We start from the raw sequence: 25658 nt of genomic DNA, 5'->3' as shown, positions 1-25658 counted from the left end.
ATGTTTCTTCTATTTTAAAAATGTTCTAGAAGGTCGTCGAATTAAAAAATCACTACTTCTCTTACGTCAAGGACGGGATGATATGTTACGTCAGAAGGGATGTTTGTGAAAAATTATGAAGTGTGTGTTGTTGAAGAATAAAACGGTGTTATATATAAAGAATTATTAATAATTTAACTTTTTAAATATGTATATAAATGGTAAATTAAATCATATATTAATGTATCAAGTATAATTAGCACACAGAACTTTTTTGATATGTAAATAGTATATACTTGTATAGTATGGGGTCTGTTTACTATTTTAATGTATTATTAACTCGATTTTCTAAGTTATATATCAAAATATATTTTTAAAAAGTTACAAATTAGGTTGAAATTAATCTAAGTAGCACATTCAGTATTATTTTTATATAAACGTGTATATAAAAAAAAAGAATTTATAAAGTGATAATTAGGAAATGTAATTCCTGTAATTGGTTCTTTTTTTATCTATTTTTTTAAAGTGATATTTTCTTTAGCGGTTTACAAATAAAATCTTGGAATGAATTTAACGTAAATGATCTGGAGTTTTACATGAAAAATAAGACTTAAAGATAAACAGTGAAACTAATATCTTAGTCTAATTTGAACATGTCCTATTCATTAGTAGAAAAAGACCATAAAATATTTTTTTACTAAAGTCGAAAAGGGATTTTTCTGTGTTACTAGAAAGAGGGTCAATATCTTAACAGATGTAATCTATCTAATTACTATACTTTAAACTAAATTAATTTGTATAATTAGTAAAATTTAGATGTTATTCTGATATTAACAGTCATTAAATATAATTAAAATTTTTGTTCTTTGTCCGAATGTTGTTATTCTGATGTTTAAAACGGTGATTTACAATAAAGAAAGTGGGCATTTTCATTTTAATATTAGTATTAAATAATATTTAAATTTGATATGAAGAATGACAGATAAAATTTAATTAAATTATTACTTGTGCGAACCGTAAAAAGTTCAGTAACCAAACCTGTGCTAAAATTAAATAACCATATCATATTTTACTAGATTATTTTTATTAATAAGCTTGTAATTAATAACAGTAGATTTATTCTGCGAGTTTTACTGACCTTGAGTGGCCAAGAAAGCTATTTTGAGTAAATTAAGACAATAAAAACAATAGTAAAGAATAAAACTGTAAGATTTCCTTTATTATTTACCACTATAATTGAAAATTGGATTGATTTACTGCTAATATTTCCTTTTGAAATATTTATAAATAATACAAAGTTGTATAGCATACGTTAACCTTTTATTTGCAGGTTATATTTCCATAAATAACTAATAAAAGAGCATTTATCCGAATATGTAAATACTCCATAGTATAAGAATAACAATTATTATATGGTCCAAGATATACAGCAAGAAACGTGATATTTCCTTTGGGAAAATGACATCATATTAGTACATATGTAACACCACGTGATACGATCAAAATTAAAGTCATCAAATAACGAAAAAACAAAAACACTACGTCATATAATTATGAAATGACATAATAAAATAAACATAATTAATATCAGCATTTATTCGTGTAAAATTTTAGTATTTTAAACTCAATGATATTTATATCCGGTTTGGTTAGTGAAAATTCTACAAGTGGCGAACAATCAACAAGTATGATTATGCTTATCAAAGCTATAAATTATAGCATGCTTCCTGTAATAGAAAAGATGTGGTTTTTATAAAATTTTTAATGGCGTTGTTGTAATTAATCGATCTGCCAATCATGATCAATTATGTGCTCTTGTATCTGCTACTACCTAGCAACTAAAAGATGTAAGATTTAAATTGTTGTTGTTTAATATCAGCACAAACACGACATAGTGTCTCCAAAAATTCAACCAGAGACTTGTTTACATTCGTTTATCCAACCAGAAACGTTGTTTTGACATTTAGAAATGAATCAAACAATAATAATAATATGAGAGAAATTGTTTAAATTAAAAATGCATAACTCATCTCTTATCATTTTAAATATGCTTAAAAAAAATACTTGATGACTCGAAAATTTCCCATTGGTTATCATAATTAATATTGTACAGTATAATAATTGGATCAAGGTTATAATATATTTTATATTATTGCAACTTTTAGCGTGATTTTATGAAAACTTTTCATGATTATTTATTTGTGTTTCTATGTAAATTCACGTTCTATAGAATTACTTAGATGCATTCTCTTAATTTAAAGGATATTAAGAAGTCTCGAAGATGAGTTAATAATTTAAATTAAATTATAATAGAAAATTCACAAAAAATTAATAAATTAAAATAGTATGAAATTTGCGAGTTAATACTTTTGAGAATTGTGTGATATTTAAAAGATAATGTAAATATAATATATTTGAAAAGTATTAGAATAATGCTTTAAAACATTTATTACAAATTATATTATTTAAAAAAGATATTACGAGAATAATCATATATAATTTATAAAGTTTTATTTATTCGTAAACCTTCTTGAAATACCTTCATAGCATTTGAGATAAGACTCAATTTTATTTCGTTAGCAGATAAAAACATTCCTTTCAGTTTATATTATTGAGCTATCCTTTCATAATTTAATTAACTTTAATATACATATATCAGTATATACACATATACACTGTAAAAATATAAAAAATATATAGATAGATATACTGTATAGTGCTAATTTTTAATAAATAGCACAATTCTGTGATTAGTGCTTCGTAAATCAACTTATCAATAAAAGAAATTTCACTAGCTTAGAGAAAAATACTAAAATAAATCTTTTTTCATTAGAAATAATCATATTTAGAATAAATATTTCATAGAGAATTCAAGAATTCTAAAATAATTTGTCATCATAATCATCAATTATACTAATAAATATTTTGTATAATCCATTTCGTGGTATCTTAGAAAAAGTATTATTATGGTCAATACTTCAGAAGTACAGTATTTTTATCAGTAAATTCGAAAATATTTTATAAACCTCTTCTTACTGTAAGTTAATATGTCAAGATTTACAGCTACTAACATATTATAAAATTATAAAATAAATTATTTAGTTATAGTTTATCATTTTGTTATATTTTTATGAGACGTTTTATGGCATCATCAAAAAAAGTTAAATTATTAATAAAATAATAAGTGTTTATTATTTACATTGAAGTTTATGTCTCGAAATATCTAAAATTTATTTAGTTTTATTTTATGTAAAATTTTTGTTGTAGGATTTTATAATTAACGAAATTTAATAACTTATTAATTATAGTAGTTAAAGTAAAAATACTAAAATAAAACAGATTTAATTAAATTATCTTTGATTTACTTTCGATTAACTTCAAAAAATTTTAATTAGAGTTGTAATTAAGGGAAGAATATTAACTTAATCATATTTTAATGCAAATGAAGGTGGCATGGTACGCAACAAAAATTGTTTTCTGACCTCGAATAAAAGGCTGTACGCGAAAATAAGGCGTTAACTGTTTAGATAATTTTATTTTGAAAAATTTTAAACATTTATTGAATTCAATAATGATTGTTTAAAATTAACTTCAAAGGGTAAACAAGGAAGGACACATTTTAGAAAAATTATCCTTCTGGTATTTACACGTAACCGTAAGAATTTTTAATTTAATTTAATTCAAATATCTCGTCAGTTTCTTTTGTGAAAATCCTAACATTTATGAAAATATTAATTCCACCCATTATTGTGAAATATGAATATAGTTAAGAAATTCTTTAAATAATAAACTCTTAAAATAACATCTTTAAAATAAATTCTGGTGAAAAATATGGCTTCGACTCCAATATAAAAAATAAATTTTGTGAAGTTTGTTCACTCAAAATTTTTGAAATATGTAACTTACACGAGGTTTAAGAAACATTAAAGTAAACAATAAAATTCTAAATATTAACGCAGTGGTTCTCAACCTATATTCTGCATACTTTCACTGTGTGTGCCACGAAAAATAATTTTTAAGTTTATATTATTTGCTTCTTGTCCTTCACGTACATTTTAATACCTTAACTCGTCACGAAGACTTACTTATATTAGGACTTGTTACATCAAGGGGTGAAGGAATCTCATACACTAGAGACCAGCAATCATAAAAGAGGAGTTTATTATAAACACTATTCTGTATGTTAACAATTCAGCATTTCGGACATCATATTAAGCCGGATTTTTAAGTTTATATTGCAAGTTTATTCATAAACAATTCCATGTTTCTAATTTATTCAATAAAGTTTATTAGTTTACTGCATAGTCAACAATGTCGATTTTATAACACATTGATGCTAATGTTCTGTGTAATAAAAAGTATATGAATGGTATTCCTCGACCTCAGAAATGTTGAGAACCACTGTATTAATTTATCAGTATTGAAGGAGGTGTTAATGATTTACTTTGAAAGTTCATTAAAATATTAAATATTGAACTGACTTACTAATTTCTGATCACGGGAAACATTGTTCTGTTTTCACCAAAAGCATCACAGTCTGAGACTCTTCCTTTGTACAAATCTAAAACAAATGTGTAAGCTTAGTAATCTTTACATCACTCTTTAAATTAAATAAGTATAAAGTATATTTTCGGACATATTTAATTATAATAAATGATGATACTTACTGCCGTCTCTAATTGTGATTTCCAATTCGACTACTTGACCCAATCGAACTGTTTCAACAAAAACATCATTTTCAAAATCATATACTCTTAGAAGAACTTGAGGTGGAGAAACACTATCGGTAGAAGCACTTATATTAGCGGACGGCGCCCTGAAAGGATATTTACTTTAGAAGAACAAGTCTACTTTATATACAGTAAAAACAAATTTCAAATATTAACTACAACAGATTAATTATTAGTAAGATTAAATGCGAATTCCAAAGACTTATAATTGTATGTTATGAAAGAATATTATTTGGTAACATTTACATTTATTCTTTATTCCAAAAAAAAATAAACTTGTTATAACATTTCGTAAATTCTTTTACTGATCCGCCTTTTTGATATATGTATGGAATATTTATAACATACCATTTAGCAAATATTAAAATGTTATATAATATAAAACTGCATTTATTAAAAAATTAATATCGAACGATTTACGTAATTATTTTAAAAATTATTCTTTAGATATTTATTTGTTAAATAAATAAAATAATTTTATTTTGAATTTTTTTATCAGTGCCTTCGAGAGGGGAGTTGAGGATTTTTCTCTAGGCACGAATAGTTTACTACCCTCTATAAAATTAATATTAGCAAAAATAGCAGAAAATAAAATCTTTAAGGCTTCTTTTTATTAATAAAATACATTTACGTATTTCAATTATACAAAAAAAGGGGGGGAAGGCCTGCTGTAGTCATACAAGATCTCGAAAGCTCAGTTTATAATAAATTCTGTAGGCCTATCTACTTTATTAATTTATATATATAATATAAATTTTATGTCACGTTTATTATATTTATATTTATTTCTATATCAAGATTATTCATTATTATTCAAATATCAATAAAAAGTTGGCAAGAATCTTATATATGCATGTTTTTAAATGCTATGCAGTAATCGTTTCTGCGTGCAGATGGCAATGTAATCGTATTCAGCGCTCACGCAACACCGTTGGCATTCCTTACATATTTGATAGCCTCATCGACAGGACAGGATTTAGACTTGTTATAGCCATAAACTATAAGAGGCCTTCCCCTCTGCCAAATATTAAAATTTAGAAGCGCCAGCCCTAAATTATAGCTTGCTAGCGAGAGACTAAGCTGAAGATTGTTTAGCTTACTTACTGATAAATAAAGTACACAAAATATAGTTAAAAATCCTTTAAATTAAGAATGTTTTATTAGTTTTATCGAAATAAGTAACTGTCCATCTTAAATCATAAAATTAATTCTTGCTGTACGGAATAAACATTTTTTTTTTTCATGAAAGTCTGCAAATCTTGGCTTCTCGTAGTGGCTCTACCCCCTATAAATTAACATTAATTTATAGGGATAGGACACTTTTTCCGGGCCTGCAGAAAAATCCCCAGCTCCTCCTGGTCTGTGTATTATTATAGTATGTAAGTAATGTTTGTTTAGAGCCAAAAAAACTACAGTAAATATACTAAAGTAAAATTAAGTTCCATGAAAATGATTTTAAATTAAATCTGTACTTCATTGCGTTAACACACGAAGTAAATTAAGACGTTACTTGTTAATCAAAAATAAAAATCTTTCGATAAAATTCCGATAATATATTGATTACCCACTTTTAATTATTTATCGACTTTAATTCGTTGAATTAATTTGAAATTAAATTATATAATTTCATTCATTTAACACGTGAGAATTACCTATACAGTCTCACGTATATAAATATTTATTAAAAAGTCGTAAGAACATTTTACAATTAAAAAAAAAAAAAACATAAACTAATTTACATGATAGTAAATTATCCTAAATGATTAATGAGAATGAAGACCTAGTTAAATAAAAGTACTAGTTAATAGTTAATTAAAATGTGTAAATATAGCTGATGACAAGTGCATAATTTAACTTATATTAATGCAATTATTTAAGCTATTTATTAAATTTTGGTCAATTGTTAAAATTATTTGACTCTCCATTCCAGTAATACCTTCTCTAATTCTTAAATTTATTAACATTGGCACATTATTTTATATATTTCAATGTACTGATGTGGTATAAATTAGTGTACAAGTATATATATTACTTAGCTAACTACTTTATAACATGTGCATGTTTGTAAATAATCTTATTTGTAAGTAATACCGAGATGTATTTTTAATTAAAATTTATGATTATTGGCGAGAAATCTTCCAGTGTTATTAAAAATAATTCTCCAATAATCATAAATTTTGAAATACGTACAAATGCAATCATCGTGCAAACACTTATACCGAACGAAGGCCTTTTTGTTCCTTGAAAAACCTTTAAATTTTATAAAATATACATAATAAATACTTTACGATTTATAAATTTCCGGAAAGAGAGGATATTTAAATGATTAAATTTAAAAAAATTAATTTTATATTTCAAAATTTATGATGTTATCAAAATCTAATCGAGAAGGAAATAATTATAATAAGTAAATAAATTATACAAGTCAGCTTATATAATTTATTAATTTATCAAACTTTATAATAAAGTTTAATATCAGTATTTAATCTTTTCGTTAATTAAAAGTTTTCGTAAAAATATAAAAAATATATTAATTATAAGCTTAATTTTCAAATGTAATTTGAGATAAATTTTGCAATAGAAATAATTAAACGAATATTTAAATTATTTTTATATTTTAATTCGTGCGAATTTTCTTATATTAATGAATTGTAATATCTGATTTTCGAACCGTAAAATTCTTTAAAAAATAGAAATTTATACAAAAAAAAGCACATGAATTTCTTCAATTTTTATGTAAAATTATATTTAAAATATTTGATATAGTTTTATATATAAGATTTATGATATTACATGTGTTTTCTTCCTGACTGAATAATATTATACAGACTATAATAATAATTATTATTAATATTATTCGAAGCTGTGTTCATTATTTTATTTTCTCCGACTATTTCTATACAGTTCAATTATTTATATCTTAAAAAATTTACTGTTTAAACTCAATCCATGTCTCTCATACTCCGTGAACCTGCTACACAGCTGCAACTTTATGAAGTCCTTTGTTACTACACTTTTATCGCCTTTTTTATTTTATGTTAACATCAAATATAATTGTTTCAGTTAAACTTCCTAGCTATAAGTAAACGGCCGACTTACGTGACTTCCATATTATTTCCGCTATCAATTTGAATATCTCCAGAATACATTTTACATCCTACTTCATACTCGCCATCTCCAGAACTAACAATCAATGGATGTTGTTGAATAGTTATTCTATTCATAAATAATCCTGTATCTTTCTGTAAAAAAATGATGATAAAATAAATAAATAATAGCAACATAAATAAAAATACTGTTATATCAAAGGAAGATAATTTACTTTTGAAGTATTGCATCCTAAAAACGGTATCTTAAGTTTAGTTGTATTGTTACCATGACCATGTATCACGCATCTAGGATCATTATACTTAGAAGTAACATACGCAAGACCCAAAAAAGGTATATCTGTATCTATAGTCACAATTATATTTTCAGGATCATTATGACAGTCGACAGTAACTGCAATTAAAAATAAGATCATTTTTATTAAAATTAAATGCCATTATACTATACTAAAGTTAAGAAATCGATATAAACTTTCATATAATTAATCTTATAATTATAAATTTTAATAAATTTATTCTTCATTTAAAATGCAGATTTTAATTAATTTTTTTTACAGATCATTAATGCTAAAAATATTATTCTTTTAAACGTGATTAAAATATAAGAAACCTCAAAGTTTGCTCTTATCTTTACAGAGGAAAAAAACTAATAATTAATTTTGCTTTTGCAATTAGATGAAAAAGAATTTATCGTTATTTTTCTACGGTAGCAGAAGAAGAATCAAAGAAAATCCTTGTAATAGGCCTACTTTCTTTTCCAGGAATTTATAATCCATTGATAAATCGTTAGATCCGTTCATATAATTGATGGATCTAACAATAATCCATTGTTGTTAGATCCATCAATTACAAGAGATAAACTGGAAATGTAATGTACAAAAGAGTCCATTTTATATAAAGATTGCCAAGGTTATCTTTTTCTTAATCGTCATTTTTATCAATATTTAATCTAAATTATTTCATTAATGTTAAATCTCGAATGATTATTTTAATGCCTCTTACTCATTTTTGAAGAAATTTTGAGAATTGTATAAATCAATTTTGTTTTAATTTTGTAAATTTCGAGTAAAAACTTTGTGTTGTTTCATTTAAAATTGTTAATGTATTAAAAGACACTATACAACGCTATCTTCGTAAGCATCGTTTTAAATATTAATTCCTTTTATTTATCTTTTAAGCTTGTTATAATACAAATTCTCAATGTCAAGTCTTTAATAATATGACAGATATTTATATCAACACTTACTGATACCTGAAATTAGAAGTGGAAATTTCTATTTACACTTACTTCTTTTATCTAAAGCAGATACCATTCGAATCAAAACCTGTAATAATAATAATAATAATAAATACATAAAATTATCAGTAAAATGAAAAAAAAAAATGATTCCAAGTACAATTATTTTTAATTTGCTCACCTGACACAAGACAACAAACGCTGTAAACGGTGCCGCCATCTTGTTGTTGAAACTGAAAAGAAAAGAATAGTGAAATCGTTATGTACTTTACTTTAAAACGTGACAAGGATGACCTAGTCACAACATCACGATGATAAGGGAGTGGAATAATTCGGGTGGTTCATAGGAAAGGATAAAACACCCACCGAATGCCCTATATTCTAGACTAATATAGCAAGAAATTTATGAGTAAACAATATCTTTTTAAATGTTCATTTCACGAAAAGGGAAAATTCCATATCTCAGTCTAATAAATTTACAAAGCGAGTGCAGGGTCAAGGTTAGTATCGTTAGCTGCATCCTGTCAACTAGAACGTGTCAGAGGTGGGGAAAAGTCAAGGTTGTGCCATAGGTCCAATCATTTGCATTTCAAGATAACTGTAAATTCTCATTTATTGTTATAATTTATATAGATGTAATTATGCATATTCGATTATATATTATTCTTCTTTATATAAACCGTGCGTGAGGCAATGAAATTCATAAATATCTTACAAATGTAATAAGAATTTGCGTGGAAATCTGCAATAATTGTTTCGGGTGGCATTGGGAAAATACATCTAAACGTATGAAAACGAAACAAAGATGTTCGTAATTACTCATACTCAAATTATAATTATCTGATAGGACGATATGTAATGTCTTTAAATTTCCTTGACCTAAATACAACTGGATTCAAACGATAATAGTGGGTTAAGTCTTTAATCCTACCTGTCGCTAACGGACAAACTTTTAAAGAGACGAATAATTATTTGTATTACAGTAGCTCATTGCATCCTCTTTATATACATAATTTAAAGTTCATTATGCTTTTACGTATGCAATTTCATATTATATCGTTAACAAAAGTATATAAACTCGTGTTTTACACGATTAAAGATGGATAGAGTCATATGTTATCGGGATATCATATTAAATTTCATGTAATAAATTCGTGTTGTCAGTTTTTAATAAGAAAAACAAATATATTCAAAAGTCAATAAATAAGTGGCTGAAATAATAAACATATATGTAAGTAATTTAAACAGTACAAACAGCATTATTTATTAGTTAATATTTATGAAAATAAATGCACATGAACTGGCTGAATATAATTAAAATAATAAATTTCTAGCACAGTTATTCTCGTGTTGTCATTTAACATTGAAAAAAAAAAAGCATCAAGAATGATTCAGAAGTAAATTAACAACTCTAGATTCATACGCAATGAAGTCACGAATCCACATAAACAAGAGTCACATTCTGATTATCAAACAGCAACCATTACTGAATTATGCGAACGAAATAATACGAAAACTTACGTCTGTACTCGAAATAGATTCACTCATAAATTTATTAAAAAAAACAAGGTGAGTTTCACCCTTTATACTTGAAAATTTGAGATTAAAATATTTATCATTTAGAAAGTCGAAGAGCTCGTGTAAAGATATCATATCGAAAAAATAAAACCCATGCGAATAATTTCGTAGAGATAATGCCAAGTGAAAAGAACATCTAATGAATTAAATAGGAACTAATAAATTTTTTACGGGCTTAAATAATGCATTTGAAGACAGTCTAATTTCCTCTTCTAATACTGCTCATTTTTTCTTGTATTGTTCTTTCGAGAATGCACTTAAATTAATTATTTTTCCTTCTTTTAGTCTCATAAAAGTTCAAAAGTATCAAGACACTAAGTTTTTATCAGAGCTTTCAGTCTCGGTGGGATCCCCGAGGAAGTAATAAAAATAACATTAGGACGCATGATTTACTTCAATGTATCCGGATACAACAAAATACTCTTTGTATATATATTTTTCTTTTTAATAAATGTCCTTAAGTAGGGAAAATATTTCTATCAAAACATGATCTGTGTATAACAACCGGGAGACTTGGCCTAATATTATCCTATGATACTTCAGTACTGTGTCTGAATATTAACAAGGCCACTCATACGTGTAGATGGGGATTTAACTCCTCTATTTAAGAAGAATTTAAAAAATTAAATAAAAAACATTATATTTCTTTTGTAACCAAACACTTCCTTCTTAGTCTATTGTATTATGTTACTCTAAATACCTATATTGTAAGCTTAAACCCCTATTTAACAGGTCTGTATCTTAAATATTATTCTATGTAAATGGATGCTAAACTTATATCTTAAATAGTAAATTAATGAATTATGTGTAAATCTAATCTCACTTTCACAATAAAAATATATTTCACTATTTCACCTTGGTAAATTTTTCTTTAAAGACATCTAAAGATTTAATTATTGTATTTTTATCGACCAAAGTTTATGAAGCTTAAACTCTCGTTTTCTGGTTTTAATGTATGTAAATAAAGCGCGTATGTATTCTAAAGATGAGTTTAATACTTCTAATAAATAAAAAGAGAAAGTTGTTTAGTTTTTATTTTATTTCGTGAAAGTTTAAGTTATGTTTTATATCTATTTAATCCGACCAAACAAGATTCTGGGTGTCAAGGGCGTATTGGGTCGATGACCAAATGGTTCGACGCCCATTGACTTGAGCAAATAACTAAAGATAAATATCTGATAACAACTGTCAAAAATTTATCAAGGAAAATGTTAATCATACCGAAATTTTTATAAATTCGATATTCTATTAATGAAATTTTAATAAAAGAATATTCTGTTTAGATGTAATTTTTTTAAAATGTAATATAAAGTAATTAACATCCAATATATTTTTATAAACGAATTCATAGATGAAATAAAAATACATTAAAATGTCTGTATAATTAATTAATTAACGTTTAATTAGTTATAATTATTTACTATAAAATGATTAATGGCAACTGTTTAATGATGATAAAATGAATGTCATATCATCGATGATATATTACACATGAAACCCAGATATTTTTTTACATCGTCTTATGTTATTTAGGCTTTGAAAGTTTTAAATTTGGTATTACCGTAATTTTAATCATATAAATTACTATAATAAAGCGTATTGAGAAGAGAAAAAAACTGCCTTCTTCAGAAAACCCACGCTACTTAAGGTCACTGGCAGTCTAACAGGTTCGTAGTCATATTTGGCAGTGTCTTCTTTCCACAAAACCTGACGTAAAATCCATGACTTTATAAGCAAAACTGGTCAGAAGGAATAAAATTTACAAATTTGTAGTCATAAAAATAATTACGAGAACAGGAGATGATTTTTTTTAAATATTATTATTATCATTATTATTATTATTTTAAACTGTACACAGAATTGGTACCAGCATAAATATGGGAAATTGCAACCTGCAGCAGATAACCTAGAATCTATTTATAATTATAAATACAAATCACTTTTCTCTTCCTGTGTTTTTTACAATAAATTCTACAATACATTTTAAGTGTCTTTTTTTCCTGTTTCATTAGAGAATAAACTATAAATTACTTACGGTTCTGTTCTGTTAAAAAAATAAATAAATAAAATAAAAATTAAAATGCATATTAATCATAAACTTAATTTACAAGTTTAATACCGAATGTTTTCTGAGGGGGAAAGTAAAATGTTGAGTAACATAATTAAAAAAAAAGTATATGAATAATTTTTATAAGGAAGCAATTTATGTTTTTTTGAGGGCTAGTAGAAAGGTAAGAGCTTATTAATGTTTATAATTATTCTAGTAATTTATAAAACCTTCAGATTATTATTATTATTTAAAAAATAAGAGTGTTGCTAACAACTTAATAAGTATTTAAAAGTATTTAACATGATTTCATATATTACTTCCCTTTGAAGAACTGTAAATGTACAAAATGATATAATTCCTATACAATACCTTCATGTAAAAATCCTTATAAACAGATAAGTTAAACATCTAGTTATTTTATAATGTTATGCCCTGTATTAAGGTGTTTAGCGAATAAATCCATTGTTTCAGTTGTGAGGCAAATGTCATAATTTCTTTTTTTTTATTCTTGAAACCTTTAAGGAATATCGATATGTTATACATAAACAAATAAAAATAAATGTAAAAGATCATATAATGTTTTTTCAACTTAATTACAAAAAATATATTATAAAATTTTTATAATAAATAAACTTTTTTGAACTATAAATAGACTTTTATTTTCAACAAAGCAAGCAAATCCTTGAAATCCTTATACTCCATGATTATCTGTAAATTGCCTACTTCAATGTTTAGTCAAGAAATAAATAACCACTTGTACCTGTGTACAGATAGAAGACAAATGTAAATTCTCAAGGAAGTTTTCATTCTATTCACAATTAAACTAAAAATTTTAAGATGAATATAACCTTTGTCCAATTTATAATTACTCTAATGTCTCACAAGTAAAGTAATTTAATTTTAATAAATAATACTAATTTGCAGTGGTGCATTACAGCGAATTTAAATTAGGGGGGCCCCTGTAGAGTATTGTCTATACAGACATTTATCTTGGGAAATATTTTCTTATGAAAGATTGGTTTGGGGCTCACTTTTAGTGGAATCCCCAGGCAATTTGCCCTTTTTGCCCATAGGGTGCTATTGCTAATTTGTTTCAGAGATAAGATAAAATGTCCCATTTATGTCAACTATGCAGGATAAAAATATCTGTAACTATAATAATTTTTTTTTTGTCATTTTAAAGTATATAAATGTGTAAATTTGATATAAAATCCATTAAGTTGAGGATTTCATATTAAATCAATACATAACTAATCTGTTATTAATTGATGATCCTCAATAATATTTTATGTTTTTGTTGTTGACACGTGCTTATACATGTTAAAAATTGTGTAATTAATGATATTTTAATGTAAAATGGTGCATTTATTGTCATGGATGATCCTCAAGTGGCATCAACAAGTTCATCAATTTATATAATTTCCCTCTCATATTTTAATATAGAACATTATACGTTACGTCTACTTACCTATATTTCTTGTTTTGATCGTTATTTATTCTAAATTTTACGAGAAATCCGAATATTCCACCAACACTGAGTAGCAGACGACATCTTCACGTTTGTTTAAAACATTCACCTGTTAACGCGATAACAGCGCCACCTGAAATTATAATACCTTCCACCTGTTCGCCTGTGAATATTTTTAAAATTTTATTATTTTATTTTAAATTTATATTGAAATTTTTTCATTTTTTGACAAAGAAAACTTTTAAAATACATTGATAAAATAGAAAATAATAATAAATATTATATATAAGATAAGATATTTGCATGTTATCAACTCCGATAAGTGTTTATTACGCTTATAAATATATCTACGCTTAATCTTTGTCAAATCCGTTTACCTGCTGCTTCCATCTATCGGGAATAAAAAGTATAAAAATTTTGGTTTTAACATAATATATATATATTTGTTTTATTAATAATCAAGTTATATATATCTAATAAAAAATTTCTGTATAAAAGTTAACTTAAGTATATATTATTTTAAAATTATGCGTAAGGGAATGGTTTTCAAACCGTGAGGCACGCCTCCTTAATGGGTCGTGAGATCCTTTCCAGGGAGGCGCGAAGAAAAGTCATTACAGTATTGTAATTATGGCTACAAAGTAGTCATTTTGTCATTAAAATTTGATTTTATTTAGCCTTTTTATTTTTTAATTTAGCTTTTTCAAAATAAAGCTATAGGTCAGTGACGTTGGTTAAAGATCAACCAACCGCTCTGGGAGACTCGAAATCGAATTCAGGCGGGGACCTCCTGGAATTTATTCATGAGCATATCCGGGACAGACTCTCCCTGGATATGTAATGCTCCCTCCCTCATCATCTGATCGCCCGACTGTGGACTTGGTCGAACATATAATGAGTATGATTAGTTCTCTTAGTGCCCGTAGGGCTGAAATAGTCAAAAATTAAAAAGCTAGAGGTCAAGACAAAAGGACCGCAAGATTTCTTACAGAAAAAAAAGGGGAATCTCTTTAACTACTTTGAGAATTACTGGTATTATGAAATTTTAGTAATAAAATGTAATTAGTAGAGATTTATATAGTGAAATAAATTCAATAAAGTTTCACAAAAGCGGTCCATTCTTTATTGATGATGTTGCGAGTCAGCGAAATGGCCATGTTATCTAGACCTGGTGGTGCCTGGATTCGAGCAGTGCCTTGACCGCCTCGGCCATCCGGCCATCCGGCCATCTAACAAAAAAAGCATTGTTAACTAAGTTCGCGCTGTATACATTTGTACGGGATATGCGAAATTCATCGACATATATGCCAATCCTTAACTTTTCGGTTTTGCAGGCACTAAGAGAACTTTAGTTCATGCCATTATGGATTCGGACAAGTCCGTAATGGGAATGATCGAACTAGACGGAACCCGGCATTTTTCTTCCAGATTATTCGTGAAAATTTCTTATTTCTCTTTTCCGAACTTCAAGCCTGGATTTTCCAGAGTAGTAAATTGATCCTCTTATCGGGTCACCATCTAGTCATATAGAAATATATAGAAGAAAACTTAAAAACAGCGATTTAAATCTCGTTAAAACTTAAAACTCTAGAGTGCATAAAAATTTCATTTATAGTAAAACCTGTTTAAACCGGTACCGAATATTTTTTTCCGGTTTTGGCAGATTATAGAGTTATTTTTTTTTTAACAGAAAATTTTTCATTTTATCCAAGTTTTGTTTTGTAAAGGTTTAATCATTTATTAATAAGTAAAATATAATTATCAATATTAATAAAATAAACATTTATAATTTATTGTTATAAATAATATATAATAATTATATTATATCTGTTTATTTTACATTTCAAAAGGGCGCGCTGAACGTATTTATTAAATAGCCCTCTGGTGTCGTTTTCGGTTGTTTTTTTTTTTTTTTTCTCGTCTGTTCGCGCTGGTTTCGTCGTAGATAAATTCTTTTTTTCCCCCGATCGCCGAAAGTATTTTATAATGGAAGGAATTCAATATTTAATTATCGATACAGGTAACATTATGACTTTAAAAGACTTACAAAGAAAAACAACTCAAACTCCAACAGACGAGGTAAATACGTAAGTGGTTTTGGCTTTTAAATTAACAGTTGTCATGGCAACACATGCTTAGAATATTATAATACAGTTGAATTCTTTTCCTATTTAATATTATAAAAATATTATTTTGTGTGTAAATATATTATAATATATTAATAAATTAAACGTTGTTTTAATTTGGAAAGCCATAATTATCTATTATATGATGGTTCTAAAGAAGTGGACATTTATAAATAGGTTTAATTATAAGTTTATTGTTAATTGCCGGGATTTAATCAAATCCAGGTCCTTTCCCTCGATCCCCATCAAATGGATATGTGAAGAAGGGGGAGAGACAGAATGTGCAAGGATAATTTTGAAGAAAAGAAAGAAGAAAATAAATTGAACGATTTAATTAGCAAAAGCTATCGACAAATAGAAGAAAAGCGCGACAAGAGCAGTCTGGTGACTTTGAGAACCACGAAAATTAATAGTGAGGTTGAGGTCAAAGTTTTAAACACGAAAATGTGTATGTTGGATGTTCGGCGCTGCTTTCCTGTAAGCCTAGAAGTTTGACAATAGCATTTGGAAAGTCATGCATGTTTGACATTCCAAATGCCATTGTTAAACTTCTAGGCTTACAGGAAAGCAGCGCCGAACATCCAACATACACATTTTCGCGTTTAAAACTTCGGCCTCAACCTCTCTAATGAATACTTTGAAAAAGTAAGACATAAAGAATTACAGGTACGGGATGAATCCGCAATTGATGTACAAGCTGATACGGGATAAATTTTCACGGCTCTAAAATGAACTTTGAGGAATTAGAATAGAGGTCAATTCTTTAAAAGAAGAAAACAAGTATTTACATGGAGAGCTGTCTCAACTATCCAACAAAATAGAAGAAATAGTTATAATTATAAACTTTGTTTAATTTATCTGATTATGTTAAGGAAATCAATCAGTTTATACAAAAGGATTTGGAAATATCTAATAGTTATATAGAAAATTTTTTATTAGATTAACCAAAGACAAAACTAAACCTATACTGAAAGTTCTATTAGACTCCGTATTTGATAGGAATTTAATCCTTAAAGAATTTTGGAGAAAGAAAGATAATTTTAGTGATGATGAGCAGAGGAAAATAATACAACAGATTTATGTAAGAGATCATGGATGAGAAAGAAAAAATTGTTAGCAATAATTAAACAAGAAAAACTCAAGAGTAATAAAATAATTGTAAGAGGAGATGATTATATTAAGGACAATAAGAAATATTCATATATACCAATCTGGATAGTGATTCAATTGGAGGGAGTTTTGTGAAGAAATCAAGAGAAATCCCTTGAAATAGATTTGAAATGTGCCCTAGTTTTATGGAAGTTGTTGTTAATTTTTCTCATGACAGACGCTAACTGAAGAGTACCAATATACTAGAGAGTCTTATATTGAAAGTTTCTCAATTGATACAAATGTTTTGAAATCTGCTTGTTCAAGAAAACAGATTGTTATAACTGGAATAGTCTGTTACGATTAATAAAAGAAGTTAACAGCTCGTATGCTTGTGAAATCCAGTCATAGATGTAAGGCTATATCCAAAATGATAAGTTTCAATTTTATAAAAAGGTACGGGAATTATGATTCAGATACTACCTCCGAGCGTCGAACAAGTTTTTTTAATGAACGTATTAAGTAATTAATTTTTCATTTACTAAAAATTATAACTAAACACCTACTCAAAAACCTTTAAATAGTGCAGCCATACTTTAACATTTCAAATGTTTTCGGTCTTGTTCAAAGACCTTTCTCAAGAAAAGAACAATGTAAAATTAAAACATAGTACGAATTCAAACCGAACAATCTTTAGAACGTTTTTAAACATTAATCCGTTGCAAAATCACGTGCGTCATCTTAAAACATAGCTAAATTTAAAAAATATGCACGTAAAAATAAATAAAGTACTGGAAAAACAAAATAAAATAAAAATAATGGTAAGACGTCGGGATCGGAGTGAAATAATATCCGTTATACTAAGGATTCCAAAGTATAAAGTAAAACAAGTTTGTTTAAAAATGTTCTAAAGATTGATTTGTATTTGTACTATGTTTTAATTTTACATTGTTCTTTTCTTGAGAAAGGTCTTTGAACAAGACCGAAAACGTTCAAAATGTTAGTTTGGCTGCACTATTTAAAGGTTTTTGAGTAGGTGTTTAGTTATTATATTATGCAGTCCCAGAAGAATTACTAAAAATTATATCTATAGTTTATAAATAACTCAAATAAGTTTTTGTAATAGAGAAATATGTTTTGTGACTGTAAATAATTAAGTTTATACTATTACAGAAATGTATGATTAAAGAAAATGGATAAGATGTTATAATAAGATTAAACCAACTGATTGGTTACCATCTGAAACTCTTTTGTAAAAGGCTAAACCCTATTACAATAAACATATTTACTACTACTACTACTACTACTACTACTACTAAAATTAAATGTTTAATTTATTAATATCTTATTGCATATTTAAATTTCAATTGTATATGCATATGTATTAAACCTCTGCTTTACAACCAATCCTATACAATCCCATGCTTTACGACTTGTATAAATTATTATTATTTTCTTTTATTAAAAGAAAGTGTGAGAGATCAATGATTCCAGAACTACGTGCAAACTGAAGGAAAGCATTTGCCGGAGTATTAAGCTATCGATGTCTGTATTTTAGGTACAATTATACCTTCGAACAAGACTGTAGGGACCGTACCCATAGGCATAATAAAGTCAAAGGAATCGTACCTCATAGTTTCGGGAGTGTGGGGATTGCCTCCGTGTGACTGCTTCGATGTGAGTGATAGTGAGCAGCAACATGCATGACAGAAAAGGAGAGCAATAGCGAGCCTTGATCAATGCGTGGAGATTAAACAGTATGCTAGTTTTTGGTAAAAACTGACCTTTGAAAGAGTATCTTGCAAAGGATTGCATATATGGGTATGGTTTTGTTGACTTATAGACCTTCCCATAGAAGTATAAAACTCTGGGAATGGCAAATCCCTCATTCAGAGTTCACATCTAAAAATGTATGTTGATGCACAAGGACACCACTTTTGGCATCTTCTGTAAATGTCTGTATATTTAAATGTTAGTTTCTAATGAGTGTCCTTTGCCTAAATTTATATTGTTTCCAAGAGGGGCCAATTTTATGTGGGGCATCCTGTATAATTAAAATTTGCCTAGGACCTAATGTATGATGTTGCACTGAATTGATCAATGTATCTTTAACAGTGGGTGAAGTTTAAATAACACTAACATTTTTGACAGTACTGCAGAGTCTGTACACACATGCTCCAACTCTAACTCCTCAATTTATAGCTTATTCCACTCTAATGTCTTCAATGAAGTCCAAAGGGTATAGCTATACTATTGTTGTTTTAGTGCTATCTTTTTAAAACTCCAATGTTACGGTAATTCAGCTACTTTACTACATTGACTAGTACATCATTTTCATTGAATATACATATCTTGTAGTCTACTCCCGACTGTTTACTCTATTGGGGTCTGTCCCATCTTATTTCTAATGCTGGCATTTCACTTTCAACCGTTTCACCTGAAGATGGCTTCTTAACCAGATCGATTAAAAAAAAAAGCATGATTATTTAAACTGTACCAACTGTTAAAGGTGCATTGATTAATTCAGCCGAGTAATTATAATGGCTAGTTCATCCTTACGACAGCATACTTCTGGGAAGTAGGCTGGCTTATGACATTTTCCCAGAGCCAGTGAGATTCTGCTTTATTATTTTGAGGAAAAGAGAAGCAACAAATATATTAGTATTAAAATTTACCTGTAGTTATGCTCCCTATATAGCATATTATAGTTTTTTGAAATTGTTTCAAATAAAATTCATATCTATTTATAGAAAAAAAATCTAGTTTATATTAAAATTTTTTCCTAGAATAATAAAAATATACAATTTCCTTAAATGTCTGTGATTAAATAAAACTTTTATTAAAATTTTCTTTCAATTATTAAAAAATGGAATTGAAATTTTTCTATTATATTATTTTAATTTGATTTTATCAATATGAAGCAATGCAAAACATTTAAGTGTTAATACAATTATAAAATTTATAGAACAGGAAATTAGTTCTTATGTAACGATGTACGAGTTGTCCTGTTTTTTTCCTTGTTTTGCAGTTTTACTTTTCCTCCCTGTAGATAAAAGTAAGAAAATTATTTCCAGATCTCCACACTCGGTGATAATTTAAGCCTATTATTGTCGTTATATTTTTGAAAGCTTTGTATGTTTATCAGATTTAATTAATAACTTGTACACAACAATTAATTTAATTTTATGAGAATTTTATATGTTTCTATCCTAATTTCTTGAAAAATATTAAAAATATACATACTGTATTTAAATTTGTTTCAAATTGAAAATGTAATGATTAGAATTAAAAATGGATATTTTAATTAAGTTTCTGTTAGGTAAATAGGGACGTTAGTATATTAAGAATAGGAAAGACTGTTTTAAAAATTAATTTTAATTCTGCAATATTAAAGATGCATATGGGTTTCAACAATTGTATTTTTTCTTATTAACTTTGCAGATATTTGTTTTTCCTAAGTGAAACTCAAAGCATACTAAACTGCCATATACAATACTACTGTGAAAATGTTAACAGCGAGGAAATTAACCAGGTTTTAAATTTGAATACCGTTCTTGATATCCTCATTTGATTTTCGGTTGTTGTCTATAAATTTATTGGAGTTTTAATTATCAAAATTTTCAGAAATAATGCCTATTGTATTAATTTATCAATTACATAATGTTTCTGTGATAAAATGTGTACAAACCAAGTATATCTGCAGAGGGGTGCAAATTGGGACACTTGTCCTCCTCTGGAATCAAGTAAAAATTCCACAAGTTATAATCTTTAAAAGTGATTAAGATGTATGTAATCTTACATTCTTAACCATGTTTGAATTCTATAATATAATTGTGAAAAAACATAAAATTAAATAAAAATTTATCTATAATTATTTGTATCTGAGCATCACAGAAAATATTCTAGGAGAGGCGCACGCTCTTGATACAAACAATTTATATGTAACGATGACTATCGTGACAACATTCATTATTAAATTTCATCATTATTCATCTAATTTGAAATTATACATTTAAAAATTTATACAAACTAATGTTGAAATATAATATTTATATAAATATTTCGTAATTTCTTATTTACTACACGCTAGTATTGACCTGTACCAAATTTTTTTCAATGTTAGACAAATTCTTATCGTCAAATCTATTGAACTTTTCACTAAAATTTCTTTTAAATAATGTACTTAGTTTCAATTCAGAAGCTTAGCATAAATCAAAGTGTCAAACCTTGATTTGTGCTCACCTAAATACTGCTGTCCTCATAAAGTATCAATGAATGCTCACGAATGGATCTTCCCCATAAATATTACAATCTCTTTAGTATCCATGAATTAATAAATGTACAAATGACATTTTTATTAAATCTAACTTACAAACTTGTTTCTAACTCATTACCATATAATTAAACTTGTACCTATCTTATTATTGTATGAGGTACTGTAGTTCAGTGCCACGCTTGATTTGGTACTAAACTAAATTTAATTTACATATGTTAGGAAACAAGAAGTTATAAATGCCAATCATATTTGAGACCATATTTAGGGATAGAAGTCTACACAAACTGAAAATTTTTAGTCTTTGTTATGGCTCGGTGCATCATTTATTTAAAACCGACTACTAAAGCCTAATTCTAGTTAAATTTTAATCCAAGAAAAGTGGTTATTTCTTCATATAGACCTGCTTATTGTAGTACATAGAACTAAACTGCTTAGTTCAGGGAGTTACACCTTTTATTACCAGTACATTTATTATAATAATAGTGTATGATGCTGTTTAAAGTGATTGTATGCGGTATTTGAAAGGGAATTTTGTCGTTTTGGGAATTTAATGAGTTAAATCTCAAAATAACACTTCTATAATTATTATGATGGTTTATAATGGTGTAAAATCGATTCTGCTTAATTAAAACTTGTTTTATACCTTTAAAAACCAAATCAAATATTAATTTGGAATTATATCAAATGAAACAATGTTAAAATGCTTATGACTGAATGTTTTTGAATACTTCTAAATTTTGATGCATCTAAATGCATCTGTTTTTTAAATTTTTATAATTATATTCATTCATTTAATTAGGTTTGATAATTATTATGATGATTTATCTAAATTTTATCTCCTGAAACATTTTAAATTAACATATCTCGAGTTTAATCTTTTAATCTACTAAAAATTATGGTGACATCACCACTATTTTCCATCAGTTTTAGACCATTATTTACTTTTAGATGTACACAAGACTTGATTTTAATACATTAAATTATACTTGATTAATCTTAAATTTTTCTGTATTCTTATAATATCTTTAAACATGTTTTAAATCTTCTTTCTGCATTTTTTTTGAAAATTATAAATTCAGTATCAACTGCTTGTTACTCTTATCTATAGAATAATTTTAAAATGGGAAAAATAATTACCAGCATTAATATTCAAGTGTAAACAACAGATAATTGTATACATCATTTAGTATAGAGTTTCAGCTGTATGTAATAGCTAATTTTTACATATAGTTACACGTGACAATATACAGGAACCTAAATTTCTGTGTGATTTGTTGAAGTTTGCTGTATATATAAAATTTTCTTCATAATTTAAATTTATCAAGTCAATTTTAAAGTAATTTATACTTTATAAACTTGACATAATTTACGAATGGTATCGGTACTATTTTAATTTACATATTCAGGGTTAACTGAAAAGTTATAATGAACTTGTTCCTGTAAAATGTGCATTTCAAGGACGTCTCTAGTTCATTCTAGTTATCATTTTTTCTACACACGCAAAAGTTTTTCTCGGAAATTACCTTTACATAATAATACCATTATGCTGTTAACATTTCCCGGTTATGACAATAATTTGTATCTTTTTGTATTTACAATGTCTTGTCAGAATTTTCTTAAGAATTTCTTTTTCAGTTGGTGGAAAGTTCTGCTTATACGCTGAAAGAATGGTTGAATTGTTCACCACCCGATGTAAATGGTGAATTTTATAATATAATAATCATAAATTACATTAGATAAAATGCAACTTGTACTTATTTACAGAAAACCAATGTGCTCGAATGTGTAAATAAAACTAAAATTAACCAGGACGATAGGCAAAATTTAAAATTAACAGGTACGGACGGCCAGGTTATACCATTACAAATTTACGATTAAAGTTATAGTATCTGTCTTTACTTCCAGTTAAAATATTTTTATCCGAGAGCAAACCGAACCTTCTGATCAATGCTGTGGAAAGAAGTGAGTGTTTTACTTATACAAACTAACTTTATTTAATAAAATGGAAATTTCATTGCTCACTAATATGTAATTTTTTTTAGCAATGTCTCACCTAGGAGTTAATTTAATAGATTCGTTAATAGTATCTGTTGAAAATACTCAGATAACTCTAGGAGAGATTCAACCATTATGGATTGCATTACAAGAAATGGTTATGAAAGAAAAACTAGTCACAATAGGTTTTAGCGATTTGGATACGAATCTCTTGCGTAATCTGTACGAGTGGGCGAAAGTAAGCTTGTAATTTTGTAGCGATCGTATCGGTTTACTTATCGAGTAATCAAAAAATTGTCCTTTGGTAGATAAAGCCTAGCGTAAATCAAGTCAACCTAGAATCCTGTTGCGTCATGCCTCCGGAGATGATTCAATTTGCTAAAGAGAACGATATTCAACTTCTCACACACAGCGATCCTAAAGGTTAGTTTCGTAATTACGCTTATTTAAATTTTCTATTAACGTCCGATTCGAAATTTTCGTTTAGATATTCTTCCTCACGACATGATTCTGAAGATTTTTAAGGAAACGACGCACGACATCGATCCCAAATCCTGGGGCATGCAGTGGATCACACGTTATTCGGTAATGGTTAAAGGAAGAGGGATCATACAGAGCAAAGGATTCATACTGTGCTTATCTAAAGTAACATGAAAACGTCTTCTCACGTAATTTGTATATATCGAAGCGATTTAACCAAGATTTCAAACCGTAGATGTTTTCAATTAAAGTTATAAAGATGTAAATATATTAAATTATAATCGAACAAATGCAGTTTTAAATATGTTAGTGTTAAAAGTTTGTATAAATTTGAAATATAATTTTTGTATTTTCCGAAAAAAAATTTTTCATAATTTATAATTTAAACTCATAGAAGTAAATTGTAAATAAATCTTTATTTCAATTACATTTAAAAGTGGAAGGATTAGTTTAAAATCTGAAAATAGTTTTTCAATAAAACATCAACAAAATAATTGGCAGGTGTAGTTATTTTCTTCCTTTACAATTTCAGACATGAATAAAGTTTTTAAATTGGGCTAACATTATACATAATAAAACAGTACTATGTTGTTTGTTTTTTTTTCTTCCCAAGTACAGTTTAATCTTAGCAGAAGTCGTCTCGGGATCCGACTAATATAAACCCGAAATCGTAAATTCTTTTGTCTTAAAACTGGACGAAATTGTAAGGCAACTTATACAAATGAGCCGCTATTTCCCGTGAAAGACAATGCAAATTTGTCGGATTGCAATAGTCCAAAATGAATTTATAGATTCTCAAAATTGACCTATATACTAATTTTTAATTTCCCCCTAGTGAACATTTCTTATTAAATTTAAATGATTAAACATCTATTATACAATATTTAAATATGTTTAACTTTCTCTTTCCTTAAGAGCACTATAAATCTTACATTTGCCATCCGAGAATAACAGGACAACTTTAAAATAATTATTATGTACACCAACAGTTTGTCATTAAATGGCAAAAGAAATTATTTTTAATTAAAAACATAAGTAGCACATCTTATCAATCCAATTCACTGGTTTTATTTACACAAATAATGGCATATAATGTTTTTAAGTTTACATATTTGAAATTATATTACACACTGTTTTTTTCTTTTTAGTTAATTTAAAAAAACTCTTTTTACAGCAAACATCAGTCATTGGAAAATGCAACCAATTCTCCGTCCGACCGGAGCTCGAGAGCGGGTAAAACGTTGCGCTCGCAAAGACAAAAGAGGCGAATCTTCCGGCTCCGCTTTCCTCTCGGCCTTCAGATGGTTTCGTACATCTCCGGTCCTCCGGGGTGGTCTGCGCTAGATCCGAGAAATTCTTCCAGTCTGTCCAGGTCGGAAGAACTGTCCATTTCGCCTCCCGCTTCCTGCTTGTGTTTCTTTTTCTTCTTCTTTTCCTTCTTGCCCGAGTGATCGACTTCCTTGTCTTTCTGTTTCTTGTGTTTGTGCACTTTTCGATGTCCTTTTCCCTGCAAAAGTTTAAGAAATTTAGATTTAATTAATAA

The 25658-nt window shown here is 27.3% G+C and overlaps 3 protein-coding genes across 6 annotated transcripts in view; 1 reads left to right on the top strand and 2 right to left on the bottom strand.

Moving 5' to 3' along the window:
* Window positions 1-14281, bottom strand: part of LOC136979646 (innexin inx2-like) — a 68032-nt gene extending 53751 nt beyond the window's left edge. The window contains exons 1-7 of one of the 3 annotated variants that reach the window (XM_067275664.1): window positions 14150-14281; window positions 9235-9286; window positions 9105-9141; window positions 8032-8210; window positions 7809-7951; window positions 4647-4795; window positions 4465-4540 (exon numbers count right to left, since the gene is read on the bottom strand). In XM_067275664.1, coding sequence (XP_067131765.1) covers window positions 4465-4540; window positions 4647-4795; window positions 7809-7951; window positions 8032-8210; window positions 9105-9141; window positions 9235-9273 — 623 coding nt within the window. In that variant the 5' untranslated portion in view covers window positions 9274-9286; window positions 14150-14281. Of the gene's footprint in view, window positions 1-4464; window positions 4541-4646; window positions 4796-7808; window positions 7952-8031; window positions 8211-9104; window positions 9142-9234; window positions 9287-9419; window positions 9502-14149 lie in introns of those variants that run through there. The other 2 variants (XM_067275665.1, XM_067275668.1) reach the window with 2 other exon arrangements.
* A 1777-nt stretch (window positions 14282-16058) lies between these two features.
* LOC136979647 (glutamate--cysteine ligase regulatory subunit-like) lies at window positions 16059-25346 on the top strand. The gene is made up of 7 exons (XM_067275670.1): window positions 16059-16228; window positions 23276-23332; window positions 23405-23477; window positions 23546-23602; window positions 23683-23873; window positions 23944-24058; window positions 24123-25346. The coding sequence occupies exons 1-7, from the start codon at window positions 16136-16138 to the stop codon at window positions 24287-24289; spliced, it is 753 nt and encodes a 250-aa protein (XP_067131771.1). The 5' UTR covers window positions 16059-16135; the 3' UTR covers window positions 24290-25346.
* LOC136979644 (rab-like protein 6) overlaps window positions 24513-25658 on the bottom strand; it is a 41040-nt gene continuing 39894 nt past the window's right edge. For both annotated transcript variants that reach the window (XM_067275663.1, XM_067275662.1), the window contains exon 17: window positions 24513-25622. In XM_067275663.1, coding sequence (XP_067131764.1) covers window positions 25413-25622 — 210 coding nt within the window. In that variant the 3' untranslated portion in view covers window positions 24513-25412. The remainder of the gene's footprint in view (window positions 25623-25658) is intronic.

The sequence above is a fragment of the Centruroides vittatus genome, unplaced genomic scaffold, assembly GCF_030686945.1.
Source record: "Centruroides vittatus isolate TY-2023 unplaced genomic scaffold, ASM3068694v2 contig_630, whole genome shotgun sequence".
Taxonomy (NCBI): Eukaryota; Metazoa; Arthropoda; class Arachnida; order Scorpiones; family Buthidae; genus Centruroides; species Centruroides vittatus.
This window is presented reverse-complemented; position numbering and strand designations above follow the sequence as displayed.